The 19,780-nt window shown below is 44.8% G+C and overlaps 1 protein-coding gene across 3 annotated transcripts in view; it reads left to right on the top strand.

Moving 5' to 3' along the window:
* The first annotated feature begins 513 nt into the window (after window positions 1–513).
* Window positions 514–19,780, top strand: part of ATP8A2 (ATPase phospholipid transporting 8A2) — a 328,555-nt gene continuing 309,288 nt past the window's right edge. Inside the window, exon 1 of one of the 3 annotated variants that reach the window (XM_040543949.1) lies at window positions 514–650. In XM_040543949.1, the coding sequence (XP_040399883.1) occupies window positions 572–650 (79 nt within the window). In that variant the 5' untranslated portion in view covers window positions 514–571. Of the gene's footprint in view, window positions 651–1,050; window positions 1,082–19,780 lie in introns of those variants that run through there. The other 2 variants (XM_040543951.1, XM_040543954.1) reach the window with 2 other exon arrangements.

Raw genomic sequence — 19,780 nt, forward strand, 5'->3', positions numbered from 1 at the left:
CATCTTTTGTGAAGAGGCTGGCAGTACGCCAGTACTGGGAGATGTCCTTGTAACTGGAACAAAGAAGCCTGCTTATGGCTCCGGATCCCAAACGGGGTTTGTTGAGATGCTTTAGGTGCCTAAAATGCCATATATTAGTTGCAGGTAGACAACTTTAAAAACCAGCAGGCCCTTACATTATTGTATTATATACAATCACTCATTCTTGGTGATTTGAGCTGTGAGGTGCGCTGTGACTTGAGGTGTGAGCCACCTCCTCCCTCAGCCGAGGAGCCCGCTAGCTCCCGGGGCTGTGGGGCCGCACGGCCGGGGCTCCCCAGAGGGGGGCCGGGCGGGGAAAAGGGGGCACACCCCGCTGCCTGGGGGCTTCCCTTCAGCCCCAACCGTGAGGGAAGGAGGCAGCGGGTTCCCCCCCGCCTCAGCCGGGCACCTTCCCGGGCCCTCGGGAGGGCTCCAGCGCCTCGCCCGCCCCCGCAGCCGGGCCGCAGCGCGGCGTCTGCGTGCCGGGGGGGGGCCATGGCCAGCCCGCCGCCGCCGCAGCCCTAGCATCGCCGGCCGCCCCGGCCCCGGCATGCCGACCGGGGCCCGCCTCGACACGGCGCTGAGGATGTCCCTGCAGCGGAAATCCTCCAAGATCCACTCCTCGGCCGGTGAGAGGAGAAGGGGGCGAGGCGGGGCTGGAGGTGGGGGGCGGAGGAAGGAGTGAGGGGAGCCGGGGGAAGGCGCCTCCATAGCCCCGCCGCTGCCGACTTCCCCCCCCCCCCCCCGGCCCCGCCAGCCCCCGCCGGGGCCTTGCGGTGGTCCTCGGGGGCTCGGCCGCTGCCTTCAGGCCGGGGGAAGCCCCCCCCCCGAGCCCGCAGCCCAGCCCCCGGTTGTAGCCGGGCAGGGGGCGGCGGAGCCCCGGGGAGCGGCTCCGGGCGCTGCCGTGGCCCTAGCGCAGCTCGGAGGGGGGCACCGCGTCCTCCCCGCCTTCCTCGTCCCCCCGAGGAGCTCGGTCAGGGGGCTTCTCAGGAGGGTCAGGGGGAAAAACGCTTCCCGAGATGGTTCAGGGGAAGATAAGCACAAATGGAGTGCTTTCAAGGTGAGATTCTGGGCCTTGCCCTGAGTCTGTGGGGCTAAGGTGTGTTCAGAATTTGCTTGTGGTGCCGGTTCTTGGTATTTGTAGCCTCAGTGATGGTTGTGGCTTACAAACAGGTCCCGTAATAGGCCGAGACTTCGCTCCTTTCCTGGGCAAAACACTGAGGCGCCTGGCGCAGCGTCTGCGGTGAGCTAGGGCGCACCACGGTGCTTCCCCAGCACGGTGTTTGGGACACGGAGTGTGGCTGAAGCACATGTCCTGAGCCCTCCGCTCTGTGTAAAAGCTCAGAGCACCTTGAGAGCACATACGGGATTACTTTTGGATGACGCTGAGCCGGAAGAAGCCCTGCAGCCTCTGGTGCCTGTCCAGCCCATCGAACCAGGCTGGAGGTATTTCGAAGGAGAAGCCCTTTGGCTCCTCTGCACAGCCCAGTTTCTCTTGTCATGTTCTTCTATTTGGCCTCGCTGCTCACAAGGACAGGACCTCAGGGACCTCCGCAGGGCTGCTGAAGTAAGCAGGGCACTAAGCAGTGAGGTGTGTAATGCTGTCTCACAGGAAATGGTAAGGTTTCAGGCTAGGATTTGGCACATTACCAAGCTTTATGCATCTTCAGTGTAAGACATTCAGATGAAAACAGCCCCAGTTCAGCAGATGGCTCTGTCCAGTGGCTGGGGTTGTGTCCAGTTCTGCAGTCTGACTGAAATCCTGTCCTTCTGTGGCAGGGAGGCTCCGTTCCCCAGAGCTGCAGTTCAGCAGATTAATTTGCAGCCTCATTTTTGGAGTTCAAACCTAGGTGTACTTACCTGTAACCTGCCCTCCAAAAGATACCCAGATGCACAACACTTGGCAGCTGGAGAATGCTTAGCTTGAACGTGGGATACACAGCGAGTTAAAGCTTCGACTTCTGTAAATCGTAGTTGGGGATCTAGGTGGCTCAGTTGCACCTCAGTCATGTCTGTGTGCCTGAGTGATACTGGATCTACTAGCAGGTGTTTATCTATAACCGGCTTCAGACTTTTGCATGCACCCTGCTTTTCACATAAGAGAAATCCGAAGTAGATGATACTTTGAAGAACGATAGGGGTTGCTGGTTAGCATTGCTGTGACTGCTTCTCAGTTGTTGAACAATGAGTTTCGTATTTCACATTTTGAATATTTTTCTGAAGGATAACAGAATAATACCTTATGGGGCGTATATTATACCTATACAAGTTTACATAATACAGGTTAGTGTAACTTAATACATGGTTTATTAATGGAGATGATCATGGTTGGCTTAGGTCAGTACCTGTGGGCTCCCACTTAGCACGAGGGTCCTGTCTGGCCCCTTTCATCAGCAGTCAGATGGTTATGTGGTCACCCGTCTGAGTGCTGACGTGGCTCTGTACCAGTCTGTGTGATCCCAAATGGCAGCAGGGAACGGGCAACGCAGGAGTGCTCTGTTTGTTCCAGCATCCTGCAGTCTGATGTCTGCGTGGACTGAACAGGCCCTTGCAAGAGGCTCTGTGCTGGGTGAAACCAGCTGCCAAAGACACGTTTGGAGAGTGAACCACACAGCTGAAAATCTGTTCAGATGTGGTTGTGTGATGGCACTGCAAAATCTGACGGCCTTCCCTGAGCTGTGAAGAGGGATAGGTCACCCTTTCGTCATCCTCAGTAAGGGTCAAGTAACCTTGTTGTGATCCACTGCAGTTCCCTTCACACAACATTTGTCAATATTCTACCTGCTTTCCTTTTCTAAAAAGATCCTTCTTGCTTTAAATAGTTGTAGCTTGTTTGCTAGTCCTGTTTACTTTAGTGAGAGTTTTAGTGATCTTAAAGTATTAGCTTTCAGTTTGTGTCACAGAGATTTCTCTTCATGCTGCGTCAAGCATTTCGGGAGCATATGGATGTACTTTAGCCAAGAGGAGCTATACCTCAGTGACGATCTGATGATGTCTTTCCACGTCAGATCCAGTTGTGATGTTCTACCCTCATGCGTTTTGTAGTGTTGCTTCCACATCTGCTAATACAGGATAAAATGTAATTAGTATACTTAGTAGAGTTTTAAACCTGCTTAGCAGTGGTACAGAGGACTTCATAGAAAAGCAGATGAGGTGAAAAGGAGAAATTAGAGATGGCGAGTCACCTCCTCCCACTCAAATGATCAGTCCTCTTCTTTTTTGTGCATTTGCTCATTAATCGATTTCTTTTTTTGCTTTGTACAACTAAATCTTTTTATTGCTGTAATGTTGTACCAGCTGGGCTAAATTGATTAGATTTAAATTATTCTCAAAGAAGTCTCCAGCTCTTTGCTGTTGGAACCACAGACATCAAAGCCTAACCTGTTCTTCTCTTTCCTGTCTCCTTAAGTCACTAAAAATAAGCAACTGTCAATAACACATCGGATAATTACACAGTAGCATTTTTATTTTTAGGGCAAAAAATGTTGAATTCCAACTTTAGAATGGATTAAAGGTACAAATGATCTTGATGTCATTTACTGCGGTCTTTTGCAATGTCTCAGAAGCGTGCATCAGCAAGAAGAGATCATTTCAGTGCAGAGGTAGTCCCTGAGTCTTCTCCCAGGGCATGAGGAACTGAAATGTAAACATCATTTCACGGTGCGAAACCATACTCCTTGTATGCCTTTTCTATCTACATTTACTCTTAAATATTTGCTGATATTCTGTGCTGTGTATTTGGTCTTAAGAGCAGTGTCTGTCTGCTAGAGCCTTACTCCCTTCTGATTGTAAAGGACCCATCTTTTGTCAGAGGAATGTCTACGTAAGCTACAGTCTCTTTGGGCTAGACTATATTTTTTTTTTGTGTTGTGATAGCACCTTGCTGTGAGTGAAGTGTTGGGAAGTGTCACATGGAGCGGTTATAATTGCACAAAGGCAGTTGTGTTTTGCTCAAAGCTTTCGTCTGTAGTCATTTACAGGTCAGGCATAATTCCTATAGATACATGTAAAAAAAGTAGGTGCAGGTGAAACGTAGAGCCAGCTTTGCACTAGTTAATTACTGATGTTGCTGCTTCAAAGAAGGTATCTTTTGATACTGCAGAGGCCAGGTTCAGGCAGTGCAAGAACTGCAGTGAAGACAAAAGCTTTTGCTGCGAAGCTCACTGAGGTCACCTGCTCTCAGGGGTTGTCTACACCCCACCTGGGAGGCAGGTCAGCAGGTACCCTGAATGCTTTTATAACCAAACAAACCCCGGGGAAGGGGTCGGCACGGTGCTGAACTAACAGATTCATAAACTGTTAACATGCAGATGTTTAAGGGCAAAAGCCCTGTTCTGCTGTGGGAGGGAGACCGAGCAGTTGTAGTGACGCTGAGCAGAGAGGTACTTGCCCAGCAAATGCATTTAATGACCATGAAAATGAAAAGGAGCTCCCGACACATCTAGCAAGACTGTTGTAGGAACAGCGTCGGCACACAGCAGTTCTAGCCAAGATATTTTTCCAGGTGAAGACTAAAGTGTATGTGTGTTTCTGTAAACTGTGTGGTGGTAATTACCTATCAGCATTACTGAGTTCCTGTTTCTTTTCATTGATGTCTAACTGGCACCTAACAGTATAATGTGCAGCTTACTCAATCACATCAAAGGCCCAATCCTATTTTCATGAGCATCAGTAACAATTATGCCTTTTGAGCAGGATCGCATCACAATAAACCCCATGTTTTATGTTACTGCGCTTTTATATTAGCACAAAGTGGAGTCTTCTCACGCAGGGCGAGCTCTTGGTCAGGTGTGAACTGAGCTGGTGGCAACGATGGGGCTAACTCAAGGCCAACGCCAGCTCCTGGTGTCTTGGGTCACTCGCTTAGAGCTTGTTTGGCTTTGAAAGCTAGTTTGGGTTAGGATAGGAGGGAATTTAAAATACTTCTGCTTGTGACACTGAATTAGAAAAAGATGCTGTGTGCACACTTTCAGTGGAATAACTTCATACATAAGCAAGGGCCTATTGTGGCAGTATTGTGTGCAGTGTTGTGGCAGTAGAAACACTTCTTGTGAAGAGAGGGGTGAGATCATGAAGAAACATGAAAGATCAAACTGCTCAGATGAAGGGGGACACAATTATTTAGGAGTTAAACAGATTTAGCTAACCTTTGGTTTTATGATTAAATATGTATTAAATAAAAAAAAAAATAGTTCAACCCCACTGTGTAGCCAATATTAACTTGTCTTTTATTTGACTACAGTCACAACTCCATTGGAAAAAGACACACATACTGCCTGCCTTAGGAACTACTTTTTCATTCCCTGCTTCACTTTCTCCACACAGGACTTTAGTTCCAGATTTTAGCTCCCTAGCAGTATCTGCTGTTAGTATACTGCCCTGTGCAGGGTGAGTCAATGTCTTTCTTGCTTTCTGGGTGGATCTAAAAGCGCTGACCTCCCCTTGTGATTTAGCAGTAGTGCTGTTGTAATTGCATGCAGGGTTACGTGAGCGTAGCGTGAGAGTGGTGTGGTTGCAAGGAAACCAGCCTGCCTGTTCACGTTCCTAGAATATCCCAAAGGCAATGAAACTGCACCTACTGAATATAAGAAGAATAGTTAAACAATGCTTTAGGTTTGCCACGAGGTTTGAGTACAGTCTTGATCTTACTACTCCCTCGTGGTTTTTACATGGAAACCTCAGGCTTCAGAAATGGTGCTGTTTTAAAGCATTCATTTTTTTCTCAGTAATTAACTCTTGTTCCCTCCCCAACAAGTTCCAAGCTGACAGCTCTCATGGACTGCGCATGGAGTTTTGAACGATCATCTGAACGTTGATCCTGCCACCTCAAAACCATCACTCTCCAATTAGTTACCACGTCACAAGGCATCTTCGTTGTAGTGAAGACTTGCTAAGAGCCCAGCAAACAACCACATCAGCCACTTCTGCTTTTCTGGAAGGTATTCAGGTGATACTCCATAGACCTGCTATTTGGTGATACTCTCAGCTGGCTCATTTCCCTTTCACCTTTCTTCTTTGAGCTGTCAGATATACCCTCTAAGTAATCTTTGAATCTGAAAGGACTGATTTCCTACATGTAAAGTAGTGTTCTAGGCGCCTGTGTTAGCTTTATTACTCTATTACATTACCATCTCATATTTGTTTTCTTGTACCGTGTTGCATTGTGGCACATTTGAATTAGTTTGTATTAGCACAAATATCAAAATATCTGTTACTGACGGTAGGTGTAGAGCCTGATGGCTGACAGGTTCTTTTAAGGGATGGTTAATCACAAAATCTTTCTTGTGTGTGTAGCTAGTAGAGCAGAGCAGTATATAAGATGTTGAAAAGGCAGTTGAACATCTCTGCAGCAAACAGCTTTCTGTTTCTGGGACAGTTATTAATTAAGTTTGGCTTGGCCTTTTCATCAACATAAATGTTTTCCTTTCAGTCTACTGTCTTTTCTAGCTAAGCCTTTTGGAGCAATGGCAGATATATGAGACATGAGATCTGAAAGCTTTAGATAACCGATTCTCAGCTGGCACACTGAAAGGATAACTTGTGAGAGGTTGTTGACATGGTGGAAGATTGAGGAAAAAAAAAAGAGTTTTTTTCTGAAAATAAAAGTAAAATTGTCTTATGGTTTTTCATTAAAAGTTGCAACATAAAAAATGAAGTATCAATATTGACAACTTCTTATTAGAACAAGTGTTTCAGTATTTGTTTGGAAAGCTTTCACAACTCTGATTAGCATTTCTGCCACCTTTTCATAAGGAATTCTGTCTACTAGAAAAGTTCCTGGACAGTTTCTTTTCTGTATAAAGAAATGGAGAATCACAAGAAGTACTGTGTATGTTTAATACGTTTCCACTTCTTTCCACCCTCACAAAGGATATTTTTATTATTTTCAGTTCTATTTAATAACTTCAGAACTGTTGCACTGGAGTATCCCTGCAAAATACAAGTGAACAGGAACTTGCCTTCCATTTGACTAAAATGGAAGAGCCTTGATGGGGTCAGACCTGTAATTCATAATAAATCCTACAAAGTGGGACACTTTATCTTAGCCACAGGTTTTGTCTGACGAACCTACCTTATTTTAGAGTGGTGTAAATCAGGATTAGCACAACTGAAGTCGGTGTATAGACTCTATAAGGAAGAGAAGGCTGATTTACATCTTTAAAACTTACTGGAAGGTCTTGCTTGATCTTTCACTCCTAATCTCTTGAATGCAGGCGACCAAAGCCATTTATTCGATTTCATTAGACAGGTAGGCAGCTATAAAGAGTGAAAGCAAAAGTGTTTATCTCATGATAGTAATGCTGCCCTTACGCACTTGCTGTTTTGAATAGAAGGAGGGCTGAGGCCTTATCTCGTGCTGCCCCAGCACTGCTCTGCCTCAAGCACCGTGGAGGGAATCGAATGTCCTGAGCCTGTGAGATCTGAGAGCGTCCGGCCCAGTGTTTGTGAAAAGGATGAATGAATCAAGTACCCCAGGCTTTTGTGCGCCCTTCAATAATTTCGGCAAATGTCACCTTATCATAACTTAGTAGGTGCAGTTTATTTGGAAAAGGCTCAGCGTAGTTTCTGTTCAATGCCTCTGAGTGTTCAGCAGTCCAGTTGTTGGGTATGGGATGAAATACACAAACCTCAGTCCTTGTTTTGAAGAGGGACAGAGAGAGGAATTAGAGTTCGCAGATGCGACCCAGCCTGAGGAGAGGACCGGTCTTGCTCTACCGATTAACAATCAAATCTTGTTCCCAGAGTTTCACTAATACAAATCTGTGCCTGGAAGACATCCTTGTACCATTTGTCAGCCTGGTAGTAGGGGGAAAAAGCTTGCATAAGAGCTTACCAGACAGACAGGACAGAGTGCTGTCCTCCCTCCCTGCGCCCAATGAAACTGGTCCTAATCCATCACTGCCTGAAGAGCAGTGTCTATTCACCAGGCGCTCCTTAGCTAAAATCCTGACCCTTGCTGGAGTTTTCCCACCATCTTCAGCAAGTGAAAATGTTCTTACCCTCTGGTTGTGATGGATGTAACTTTATTCACAACTGTGAAATTTGCTTACCCATTCTTTCAAGAGACTTTAAACGCTATAAATCTTCATTAGGATACCAAAAGGGAGTGATTGGTCTTGAGAAGGAGAAAAGAGCATCTAAAAAAATCTGAAAAATTTGAGATGAAAGAGTTGGTTGCTTACAGAGAAAGCAAAAAGATTTTGGGGTTGGGTCCAAATTAAGACACTTCAGGAAAGTGCCATTATCGGTAAACTTATTAGCATGCAGATCCGCAAATTAACTCAGTGGACTTGATTTAGGTACGTTCCAACTCGAGAAATAGGAGTTGGACCCCATTTCAGGGCTTTGTATTATAGTGTTTAGCTCCTGCAATGAGAAGAATTAAAGCTACATTTTCTCGAGTGCATAGGGACAACGTAATCTGGTACCCTACTGGGGAGACCCACATCACTAACGGGGTCACTGCAGTGGCTGTTTTGGATATGATGAAGCTCTTCAGGACTACATACGCCATTTCAGTTTGGCCAATACTTCTATATCTATTGTTTCACAGTATTTTGGTGGTTTACTTATGAGCTACCAAATGCAAGCTTCTGTCAGCCTAGCTATCGTTTAAAAAGTTAAGTTTCTGTACACATAAAGAGAATTATTTCAACTGTATTATAGTGCTGGTTCAAGAACAAACTTCCAGACATTTAGTCTGAAAGTAAGAAGCCTATTCCTAAATATCAGACAACTGTTCAGAATGGCTGTCAAGTAGGAGTAGTAGGAATGAAGTGTAGCTTGATCTCAACTGAATTTGTTTGGTATATGTACAGGTCTATGAAACAATCAGTTGGAATAGGAGAATGTGAACTTTTAAACAGGTGTTTGCTTTTAGGTCTGTATTTCTAAACACCAGGTAGAACCAGGAACTTCATGGGCAGAAGATAGACTCTTACACGTTGGTCTCTCTAGGAGCAGGTTGTTAAATAGGACCAGAGTTTAATATATAACTTCCTCTGAACAATAACAACCATCGAACAGAGTATATTCCAGCACTTCCTTTTCGCTATGCTGGGATTCGGATGATCTGTGATGTCTGCTGTCACCTGAGTTTCAGATTCATTTCTCACTCAAAGATGACCAATAATTGTTTTGGAAAATAGTAAATAGTGCATAAAGGCAATAATATGAGAGCTGTAAAATAATGGAAGAGCGTTGTGGCAGAGGGGAGGGAGTTGGTATCCCTAACTGTCTTATCGACAGGAACAAAAGAAAACAGATTATCTGGAAGAGAAAGTAATGAGGTTGAAACAAGCAGCACAGCCATGGTTGTCCGAAGAAGTAGTCTGAAGTTATAGAAGAAAATGTCAGTCCTTACAAACCGTACTACTTTTATGATAGAGAAACGGCAGAGAGCTCGTGCCTTTCCATTTTTTTGGTGTGACTGTGCAGGATCATAGGATATCTGCAAAATCCCAGGTCCTACAAGAAGGTCTCTTCAGTTCCTTCCTCCACAGGAGCAGGACAAGGCAGTGTATTTTGTCTCACTGTAGACTCGCCTGCTGTCTAAAACACTATCCGTCCTCATCACCAACGAAGTGCCATCTCCCGTAATGCTGGTTACCCACCCACTTTAGTTCTGGTAGGATTTTGAGTTCACTTCAAAGGACTGCACCTAGCAGAGGAGAGTGCAGGAGATGTTCCAAGCCTGATCAGCAGGAGAGACCTCGATGATCCCAAATTTTCATCGTCAAAGAAGACTGCTCATCCAAGGCTCTGAAGAGGGGGGAAATTCTGCAGTCCTGACCACTGGGCAGGATGATCTGTGATGTCTGCTGTCACCTGAGTTTCAGATTCATTTCTCACTCAGAGATGATCAATAATTGTTTTGGAAAATAGTAAATAGTGCATGAAGGCAATAATTTGGAATAATAATTGGAATTTGTCGAATTGTTGGCCTTCCTGTTGATTACCTAAAACACATGAGGTATGTTTTTGTGTTGTTGATATGTTTTTTTTTTCTTTTTTTTTTTTTTTTTAAACCCAAACCCCAAAGAGACAATTAAAAAAGCCAGGAATAAATCTGCTGCAATAATAGGTCTGATATGATTTTGTTGAGACAGTGCAGATTTGCATTAGTGTAAAAACAGGATGGGATTTAAATAATTTCCTACTCCTTTTGGTACTTTGGCTCATTAGTTAGGTTGCCAGGCTGTGCGCGTTGGGTGCTGTGTGCTTCTGCTGTCATTGCTGCAGAAACTGCTTGAAACTGCGCTGTCAGGGTGTCAGCGGAATCTCCTATGTAGAGAGATGCCTGGAAAACAGAAGCAAGACTTAATCTTACACCTTCTTTTTCCTGTCCCTGTAGCAGATAAGTACACAGGGTTTAAAGGAACAGGTAGAAGGATCCCCGTGGCGTCCTGATAGTCTGCATATCTCCCCTAGAGTCTGTTAATTACTCCCATTTTCACAGGTTGTTGAGCACTAAGTCTGGCATTCCGTATTCTTAAAAATCTTCTAATGTGGGAGCATCACCTCATCTCCTTGCAGACATCTAAGGATAACCTGTTATTAAATGCCTTTTTTTATTTTTAATTTTAATGTCCCTTTTCAGGCACCAGACGCTTTGCGTGCAGCCGTCCTGCCGAATTTCTGCCTCGTTCTGTTACGAGTTACAAATCAAATCAGTGCCTCGGTTATGCCCACAGAAGAGGTGAGGGGGTTCATATCTCTGTGGCCCAGTTCACGTCCAGAGAGGGCAGATGGTACACACAGAGCGTGTGCTGCCGCTAATTAGGGAGCAGGCTTCTGTAAACAGCCATACTTATTGTAATCAGAATTAACGAAGTACACGAACTGCCATTCAGTAATAAAATATGAGCACGCTAAGTAGGAGCCACAAAGTTTACTGAACTGGGGAAGGACAACAACGATGGGGTGGCTTCTGTCTTCCCGGGGAGCTAAGGCTGCTTCGCTTCAGTTCCAGGTGTTTTGTCATCTGTGTTAGTGGAGTGAGCAAGGGAACAATTTTATCTTCTTCACAGAGTCAACATAAAGACAGCAGGCAGCTACACAGCGTTTGTATGGTGCTGGGGGAATAAAAGGCGGTATAAGAAAAGGTTTCCTGAGACAGACAGGCTCTCAGATATCAGTATTTTTCATAGTTGCTCTCTGGATTTGGTGGTATCAGACATCATGAAGCTACATCCACGTGGATATTCTGGAAAAGACAAACAGAGCATGACCTTTTGTTTAATCCTTTACATCTTCTAAAGGTTTATTTTTACAAGGGCATTTTACAAGCTGCATTTTTGTAGTCTTTTGGCTCTATTTCGTGTTGTTAAAGTTGCTTCTTAACAACAATCCCACTCCTCCATAAACAATTCTAGTAAGGAAATTGCTATGTCAGTTTCTATAGACGAAAATTTGAGGCAAGTGATTAACAACTTAACGAAGGGGGGAGGGAAATCCTACATTAAGGAGATTGGTAGTCCTTCTGTCACTGTGCTGTGACTGAGGCTGTAACCAAAAATAGAGCTGGATTAACAGAAGAAAAGCAAGTAGCTAAAACTAAGGTCAAAGCAAAAAATACTGAGGTGCCTCAAGATTACCTCATATGCCAAAAGCTAGGAAGAGCTATTTAAGGAGCTTTCCAATTATATACACCTGTGAAAATCAGTTGACAATGCGACAACAGTGAAAGAAGACTTAAATAATAAAAAGCCAATTAAGAGATCAAGGACCAAGCTGTAAAATATGAGAGAAAATTATAATTGCCTTTTGTGGTTGCTCACACAGATGTTAATATGGATGTTATTACAAGTAAATTAAAAAATAAGCTGTAAAGCATGCCAGAAATAGCATCAGTGCTTACAAAAATAAAGGAACAGTAAAAATAAGTTATCTGAAAACTCTAATTTTGGCAGGGTAACACAGGAACCCCCAAAGCTAAATCAGTTCTGGTTGAAAGTAAAAAGTAAGCATAACAAGATGTAAGCTCTGCCTGCTGCTAATTATTACAGCTCTGTGTGTAGTAATGAGCCCCAACACCCTAATTTGTAGGTTGAGAGAAGCTATTGCATGCAGATGAGGGGATTTTAAAAGAGGAAAAAGGAAGCAGAAAGTCTTGTCTCTAGAAGTTTTTGTGTGATAGGCTGTAGTATTTAGGAGGCTTGCTCTTTTTTTTTAGCCTTGGTATTCAGGCAGGTGAGTTTGGGGGGAGGAGAAAATTGAAACTATTAGAAATTCTTGTTATATTCATAACTTTCAGTTTTAGATGGAGTAGATATTGGTAGCTTTTTTTTTTTCAATGTAGAAAAGATAAAAGTATGTTTTCGTGGTAGGAAAGTGATAGGACGTAAAAATATCAGAGTTACAACTGTGTGGTAGGAGCCACCTTCAAGATGAAAATTGTGCTTTATGTGCTACAGAGACCCCTTCTTGCTTGTTAGGGGTAGGGTTTTTGGGTTGTAGGAAGGGGGTATTTTAGTTGTGGGCTCCATATGAAGGCAGTAGCTGCATGGAAGGCATTGCTCCCTGTTGAATAGCTCTGTTCTTGGGAGCAAGGTGGAACAGCTCTGTGGAAATGAGGTAGTAATGTCTGTGAAGATCTCTGAATGTGACACAGCAAACAGAGGGAATGGCATGGAGCTGGGACAGGGGAGGGTCAGGCTGGGTGTTAGGGAAAGGTTCTGCACCCAGAGGGTGGTCGGGCACTGGGACAGGCTCCCCAGGGCAGTGGTCAAGGCCCCGAGCCTGCTGGAGTTCGAGGAACATTTGGACAACGCTCTCAGACACGTGGTTTGGTTTTTGGGTGGTCCTGTGTGGAGCCAGGAGTTGGACACGATGGTCCTTGTGGGTCCCTTCCAACTTGTAGGGATCATCAAATCATAGAATATTCCAGTTTGACTCATGTATGAGCAAATAGGTTCTGTAACACTGTGGGAGTGGGGGGGAAACAAGGAAGGCTTTTGGGCTTCCAAAAAAAAAATATATGTATGAAACAACCCCAAATTCGAGAGATCTAATTTCCTATGTTATCTTCCCATTTAAAAAAAAAAAAAAAAGAAAAAAAAATACTGGGGGGGATAGGAATGGCTATTTGCCTTTCAAAAGATGTCTTTTCTTTTCCTTCATGGCAGAGGGAGAAACTTCAGAAACCTCTGTCTTAATCCTGGAACAGATACAGCTCAGCACTGTCTGAAGGCTGCTTGAAACTGCCTGAAGGAATTTAGGACCTGTTTTGGACTCTATCTTGAACCCATTTACTGTACTTAACAAAAGAGAAGGGTGGCTGAAGTCTAGCTGATCAGATTGTTTTAGGAATGTCACTGCGGTGCTCTCTGCATACAAATGAATGTGCTGTCATTGGAAATGCAGTCAGATAGGAGGTGATACACAGCTTCAAGAAGTGGTTTGTTTGTTTGGGTCTTCTTCCCTTTCCTCCCCAGGGCTACTTGGCCATGAAAAACTCCTCCAAGTGAGCACATGAGTCATAAGCATAATTTCCTCTAAATGCACAGTGCAATACCCGATAATTAAATATTGAGGAGGCCTGTGATTCTTGTCTTTGCTCACTCCGGAGCAGTTTGAATAAAACAGCGTGTGCCCATTGCAGCCAGGTACTGGCACGTCTGAAGGCTGAGAGATGATGCAGTACAAATGTAGGTAATCCTCAGCAGTGATGGAATAGGTCAGGCTGAATCCTGATCTGATGGAAAACAATCGTGTAAGGCTTTGGCAGTGACGGGCGTTGTGTGAACCCCAGCAGGAGATCTGTGTGGTCATAGCCCCAGCTGGTCCAGTCAGCATCACTCTGCCTAAATCATGTTCACCTTCTCCAGGCTGCAGCAGTTCAGGATACACTCTACAGGCTTCCTAGAAAAGCCTGTGAGGTATCTTTTGGAGATCAAGCCACTGAGGGCATTACCTTTCTTTAGAAGAAGGCGGGCAGAGAATGGTAGGGAAAAAGACGACATAATACTTTTAAAACTCATCCCATACAGACGCTACAGGCAAGATAGCTGTTAGGGGTGGAGGGAACAACACTAGCATGAGAAATCGAGGCTGGGCTTTGGGGGAAAACTTCTCTAGCTCTACTTATAATGCAGGACTTCAGCATGACAGCAGCAGGGGGATAGCAGTACTTAGTACTGCAGTATTAAAGTAACCGATAACTGTATTTTTCACATAGCATGCATCAAAGGGAAGGATCCACATGAGTTTCTAGCTCAATAAACTTGCTTTCATCCCTGATCTGATCTTCTGACCAAGGCTGTAGAGCAGAGATAAGACTGGCTGATACTGCAAAACCTCTTATCTGTCAGTAGGGCTCTTTCCAGCAGCAGGGGACAGGCAGAGGCGTGTGATGGTAGCTTTTCTCTTGTCCTTGGTTAAACATACAACTGCTGTTAAATTTTCCTGTTTTGGAAGTCTGCCTTCTACATCCATTAAGCTTAAAAATAGACTTCTCCTACTCAAGGTTATTACTAAGATAATGTTCACAAGTCTGCCTTGAGGTTCATGGAGATGTATGTCTTCCTTAAGCTGTCTCTAACACTATTAGCTGTCTTCTGGTTTTGTTAGCCCTTAGTGATGCAGATAAGTTGTGAGCAACACAGGATGTTCGGCACTGGATTCCTCATCTGGTGCGTAAGGCTGAGAGCACAGGAACTACTCTTCCAAGCCCCAAATATCCTGCAGCATTTGTATATCTGTCGCATTTTTTCTTGGGGGGGAGGTGGTTTCAATCAGGTCTCCAAATGCTCTGGAAAGTGCCAGATAGTGAAGAGGGCTGTTAGTTCTCTCATCAGCATAGATACTCCTGTTTCATGGTCCCGTAGAAGGCAGAAAATGCATGTTGGTGACAAAAAATGAATCTCTGAGAAACGTGCTACCTCCCTGCATGCCCTCATCATATTGTGATGGTGATGTAGAACAGCAGTCACTTGGCAGCATACCTGTTACTGCTAGAGCTCTGACAGAGTTAGCCTGAAATTATTTCAGCTTCTGTTTGGAGTCACCCCAGTGTTGTCCACTTTGTACTGATGTTGTTATTCCTTGGTTTTCCTGCTGGAGCAGAGCAGTGGAGCTGCATGGGTTATGCTCCTAGCTCTGGGACGCAGTGCAGAGCTCTGCACACACTGAATGACCCCTCCACCACGTTAGGATTGCTTAGCAGTCCTTGGTCTGAAGGCGGATGGCTAAAATGGTGTCTCATTAATTAACAGCATTAATCCTGTTCTTGCATCACTCCAGACTTCACCACAATTAGTAGGTATCACATTAGAAAAAGGTGCTTATGAGTTAAATATTTTTAGGAACATGATAGCCTGATTTCTTTATTAGCTTCTACAATAGGCATTTACAAAAATGCTGTTTTCTGCGAGGCTGCTGCATAAGGCAGCCAAAACTAGATTGCAATTAGTGACAATGAATTAGTTGCCAATTTCCTCCCCTGAATGTTTCCATTAGCAGTCCCACTAACAGTTGTAGTGAACCTTTAATGAATACAGTAAGCCACATAACCCACACAAGTCTGCATGTCTTGAGAGGTGGTAATGGTACCACGCAGTTGGGTTTTCCATCTGATTTACAAAGTATTTCATCGATATCTTGGTTTGCTTTTTCTTCTAAAGATGTTCCTTCAATGAGAATAGGGAACGAGATTTTCTTTTGTATCTACGTGGTTCTGTGTTAAGCACACTTGAAGGAAGGCTAAAGTAGTGCATTAGTAAGGTTATACTGGATTAATAGCGTGTTGTTTTTAGTGCAACACTCAATCCTTGGAATTTAGCACAGTGCTGGAGTACCCTCTTGGGCAAGATGAGCGCCTTGCAAAGGCATTTTAGTGGCTTGTGCAAGCAGTGAAACACCTCCACATTGCAGGTGGAATCTGCTCCATGGCCATCCAGAGGCACGTCTAAGTATTCAAGATGATTACTCAGCTGCATAAGACAGTACTGAATAGCAGGTCCTTTGTCGAACAGAGGCAGGATCAGGTAAAATTGGACCTTGTTTCTGCAATAGTTGAGCCAAAATGAACTCTAGAGGGTCCTAATCTTTACTTCCTGCAAGTGATCCTTTGCTTTTATAGAGTTCCATCGCAGAATGGGTTGGGTTGGAAGGGACCTTAAAGCCCACCCAGTTCCAGCCCCTGCCATGGGCAGGGACACCTCCCACCAGACCAGGTTGCCCAAAGCCCCATCCAGCCTGGCCTTGAGCACCTCCAGGGATGGGGCATCCACAGCTTCTCTGGGCAGCCTGTGCCAGGGCCTCACCACCCTCTGAGGGAAGAATTTCTTCCTTATATCTAATCTGAATCTCCCCTCTTTTAGTTTAAAGTTGTTAACCCCGTGTCCTATCACTCTACTCCCTGACAAATAGTCCCTCTCCAGCTTTCCTGTAGGCCCCCTTTAGGCACTGGAAGGCCTCTGTAAGGTCTCCTCGGAGCCTTCTCTTCTCCAGGATGAACAACCCCAACTCTCTCAGCCTGTCCTCATAGGAGAGGTGCTCCAGCCCTCTGATCATCTTTGTAGCTGTCCTCTGGACTCGCTCTTATATTTACTTCCATGCCCTTCTTGTGCTGGGGGCCCCAGGTCTGAACGCAGGGCTTCAGGTGGGGTCTCACGAGAGCAGAGCAGAGGGGGAGAATCCCCTCCCTCGCCCCGCTGGCCACACTGCTTTTGATGCAGCCCAAGGTACAGGTGGCTTTCTGGGCTGCAAGCGCACGTTGCCAGCTCATGTTGAGCTTTTCATGTACGAACACTCCCAGGCTTTTCTCCTCAGGGCTGCTCTCCATCCATTCTGGGCTTTGTTCAGCTGTTCTGGATCTCCTCTGTGGTAGCTGACACCAGCTTTCCTCAAGACCTGGTGTCAGACTGTTTATGTGCAGATGCCAGAAGGCAACTACCCTTGCTTTTCAGGCTGCCTGCTTGCAGATTCCTCAGCTTCTTCAAAGCAATCATTTTTTGCTGTGTGGAGTTGCTGTGGCTCCGCCAGCCACCAGACCTTTTCTGAAGGGCCTCAGCCCTGCACCAAACCCGTCCTGAGAAACCTGCCGGGCCGAGGCTGTGCATGGCCTTGTGCTTAACCTCCGGCACGCCATCTTCGGGCCTGTAACTTCCATTTGGGTGTTGGCTGAGGGCTCTAGGTTAGGCCCTGTGCTTTTCTTAGGCAAGAGCTGCCCAGGGATGTAGCTGCCTTCAGGGTTAGTGCAGTGGCCTCGAGTTTTAAAAGCTGTTTCTGTACAGCGTCTCAGCAGGCAGATGGCTTCTCTGGCCTGTTAGAGGGCTTCAGGGCAGGTGTAGGCCAAGTGCTACAGCCACAGGGCATGAGGAACGCTTTTCTTCCCTCTATCCCGTTGACTCTGAGTAGATTTTGTTAAAGGCCTTTCCCCTGTGTGGCAATCCAGAGTTCTCGCTTCTAGAAATAGAAAGCAAACTAAATCGACTCTATAGCATTGTTGATGTGAGTTACTTTAATGTGTAAATAAAGTCAAGAAGCTGTAATGACTTCAAGCTACTTAAACTGGAATGACTTTAAGAGGGTAAATACTGCTGCCTGTTTTTATTCCATAGGTTATTAAGAACAGAAGGATGGAATAAACGTGTTCTTTTATTGATAGTGTTTTATTATTTGCAGGTACTTCATCTTCTTTATCTACATCAATATTTTAGCGTTCCAAAGTGGAAAGCTTATTTAATATGGAAGCAATGCTTTTGGGACAAAAGCATTGACAAGTGAATCGCACGGTATATATATATATTAAGTCATGCTTCTTCAGCTTATGTTTTGGAGGTTCCCAAGATGGTAGTAGAGCACAAGGTAGAAGTCAGGGTAATGGTTCACTAATATTTTTAAATAATAGATGTACCTAGGCATTACTCCTCTTTACTTAAAGGCTTGGTTTCTGTGACTGGTTTTATGTTAACTTACTATATGTTTACATAAAGGAAGCTGTCTCTGTATCTGGACAGCAATTCCAGTTGGCAGACAGTGAGTCAAATGTTGGTTGTCCAGCCAGTGAAGTCTAAAGTTGTTCATGCTGCAAGCTTTTTTTTTCCTGGAGTGATTGTAAATGAGTATTTGAAGAGCTGTGTTCTGGTAGTCCTGGGTGTCTTTATGCTTCCATAAATGCAATGATCATAGATGAAATCAACCGATTAAGCTGTACTTCTGGTATATGCAGCAGGGCGATCTTGCAGTACAAGTACAGAAGTGGCTTTGAAATTGCAACTAGCTCATGTATTTCATCATCCGATATGTTGGCACTACAGGGGTGGACATACTAGCAGTGAGCATAGATGTGATCCTGCTTCAAGACTGGAAGGCTGCTGGAGAGCTTACAGAGCAGAGGTTCACTACGTAAGAGCAGTTAATGTCTGTTCCTGCCTTCTTTGGCCATTAGTGTAGGAATGTGGGCGAGCGTTATCCTATCTCAGGTTAAAGATAAAACTGGTTTGTTGCTTTGCTGTTGCTTGTTGAATTGTTCTTTGTGGAGCTGAAAGCACTTTGTAAACAGCAAGGACATTTTTTCCACACACAGGTAGTATCAACATAAGCTGGTAAGAAATGGAGCTTTATGGGGAGTTTCTCTTCCTTTACATGCTGGGTGATTTTTATTTATTTTTATTTTTTTAAGAAGAAGTTTTCTAAGATGTTACCTGCCCATGAATATGTGTAGTCGGGGCTGTGTTTAGAGCTGTACCATAAGACACACCTAGGTATGTGTACTTGTATAGTGAGCGGTAAGCAAGAAGCACAAATTTGGTAGTTATTGGACAAAAATATTCTTGTTGCTTTCTTCAGAATTTGTAGCATTTTATGATGTGCTTGTTTAACTGGAAGTAATCATTAAAAATAATGCTTCCACAAACTGTTCTTCTATCAGACAACTTGTGGGGACTTCAGGCCAAAGTACTATCTCTGTTGTGGGACTTTGTGTGCTTCTTGGCTATGAACCTCAAGATTAAGGCCTGAAGTGAAACCCTTGAGCTGAATGAATGTTTCAGTGCCTTGTTGGATTTTGGCAACCTGGGGAACTGAGTTCTGAAACTAAGCTGTAATCACTTCTTGTGACTTTTTTTTTTTAAACTTGAAACCTGGCTGTGGGCTGTGTACTGGAGGAGCAAAAGCCATTCCTTACCTGTGCCAAGTCGGTGGGCTGCATTTCATACTTTGGGCTGCCTCTGGCGAGTAGGAGGAAGGAGCCTTGCTCTTCAGACCTGCTGTGCTTGGGGTGTGACGGGAAGGCTCCGGCGCTGGCCTTGACCACGTCCAAACACATTCCCAGTTCTGGTGGATACGTGGCTGATAGCAGCATGGGGAGGGTGGATGTGCCAAGCCTTATCACATAGTTCTCCATTGCCACTGTGACAGTTTATCTTTGCAGAAGGCCCACAGGCTTTTTGCTTTCTTACAGGCAGGACTCCCAACAGCATCAGGTTTCTTTTCCTGGGCTGTGCGTGCTACGTGTACAGATGAATGAAGTGAGCATTGGTGTCTGGAACAAAAGGAGATCAAAGAAAAGACAGCTTGCCCTGAAGTCATAGCTATTGCGTGAAACTCCGAAAGCCAGATCTTCTTTATCACATCTGTAGCTTCTGGTTATCAGATTTGACTGCTTTGTTTAGAGAGCAAAGGGCCGGAGGTAGTGGCCGAAGGGAGATCTTCCTGCAGAAAGAAGTGGAGGTGAGGGAAGAGGATGGTATGACTACAGCAGGAGGTGTGAATGGTGAGAGATGAGGCAATTCTTGTCTCCTTCAGCTGAGAC

This window comes from Cygnus olor, chromosome 1 (assembly GCF_009769625.2).
Source record: "Cygnus olor isolate bCygOlo1 chromosome 1, bCygOlo1.pri.v2, whole genome shotgun sequence".
NCBI lineage: Eukaryota > Metazoa > Chordata > Aves > Anseriformes > Anatidae > Cygnus > Cygnus olor.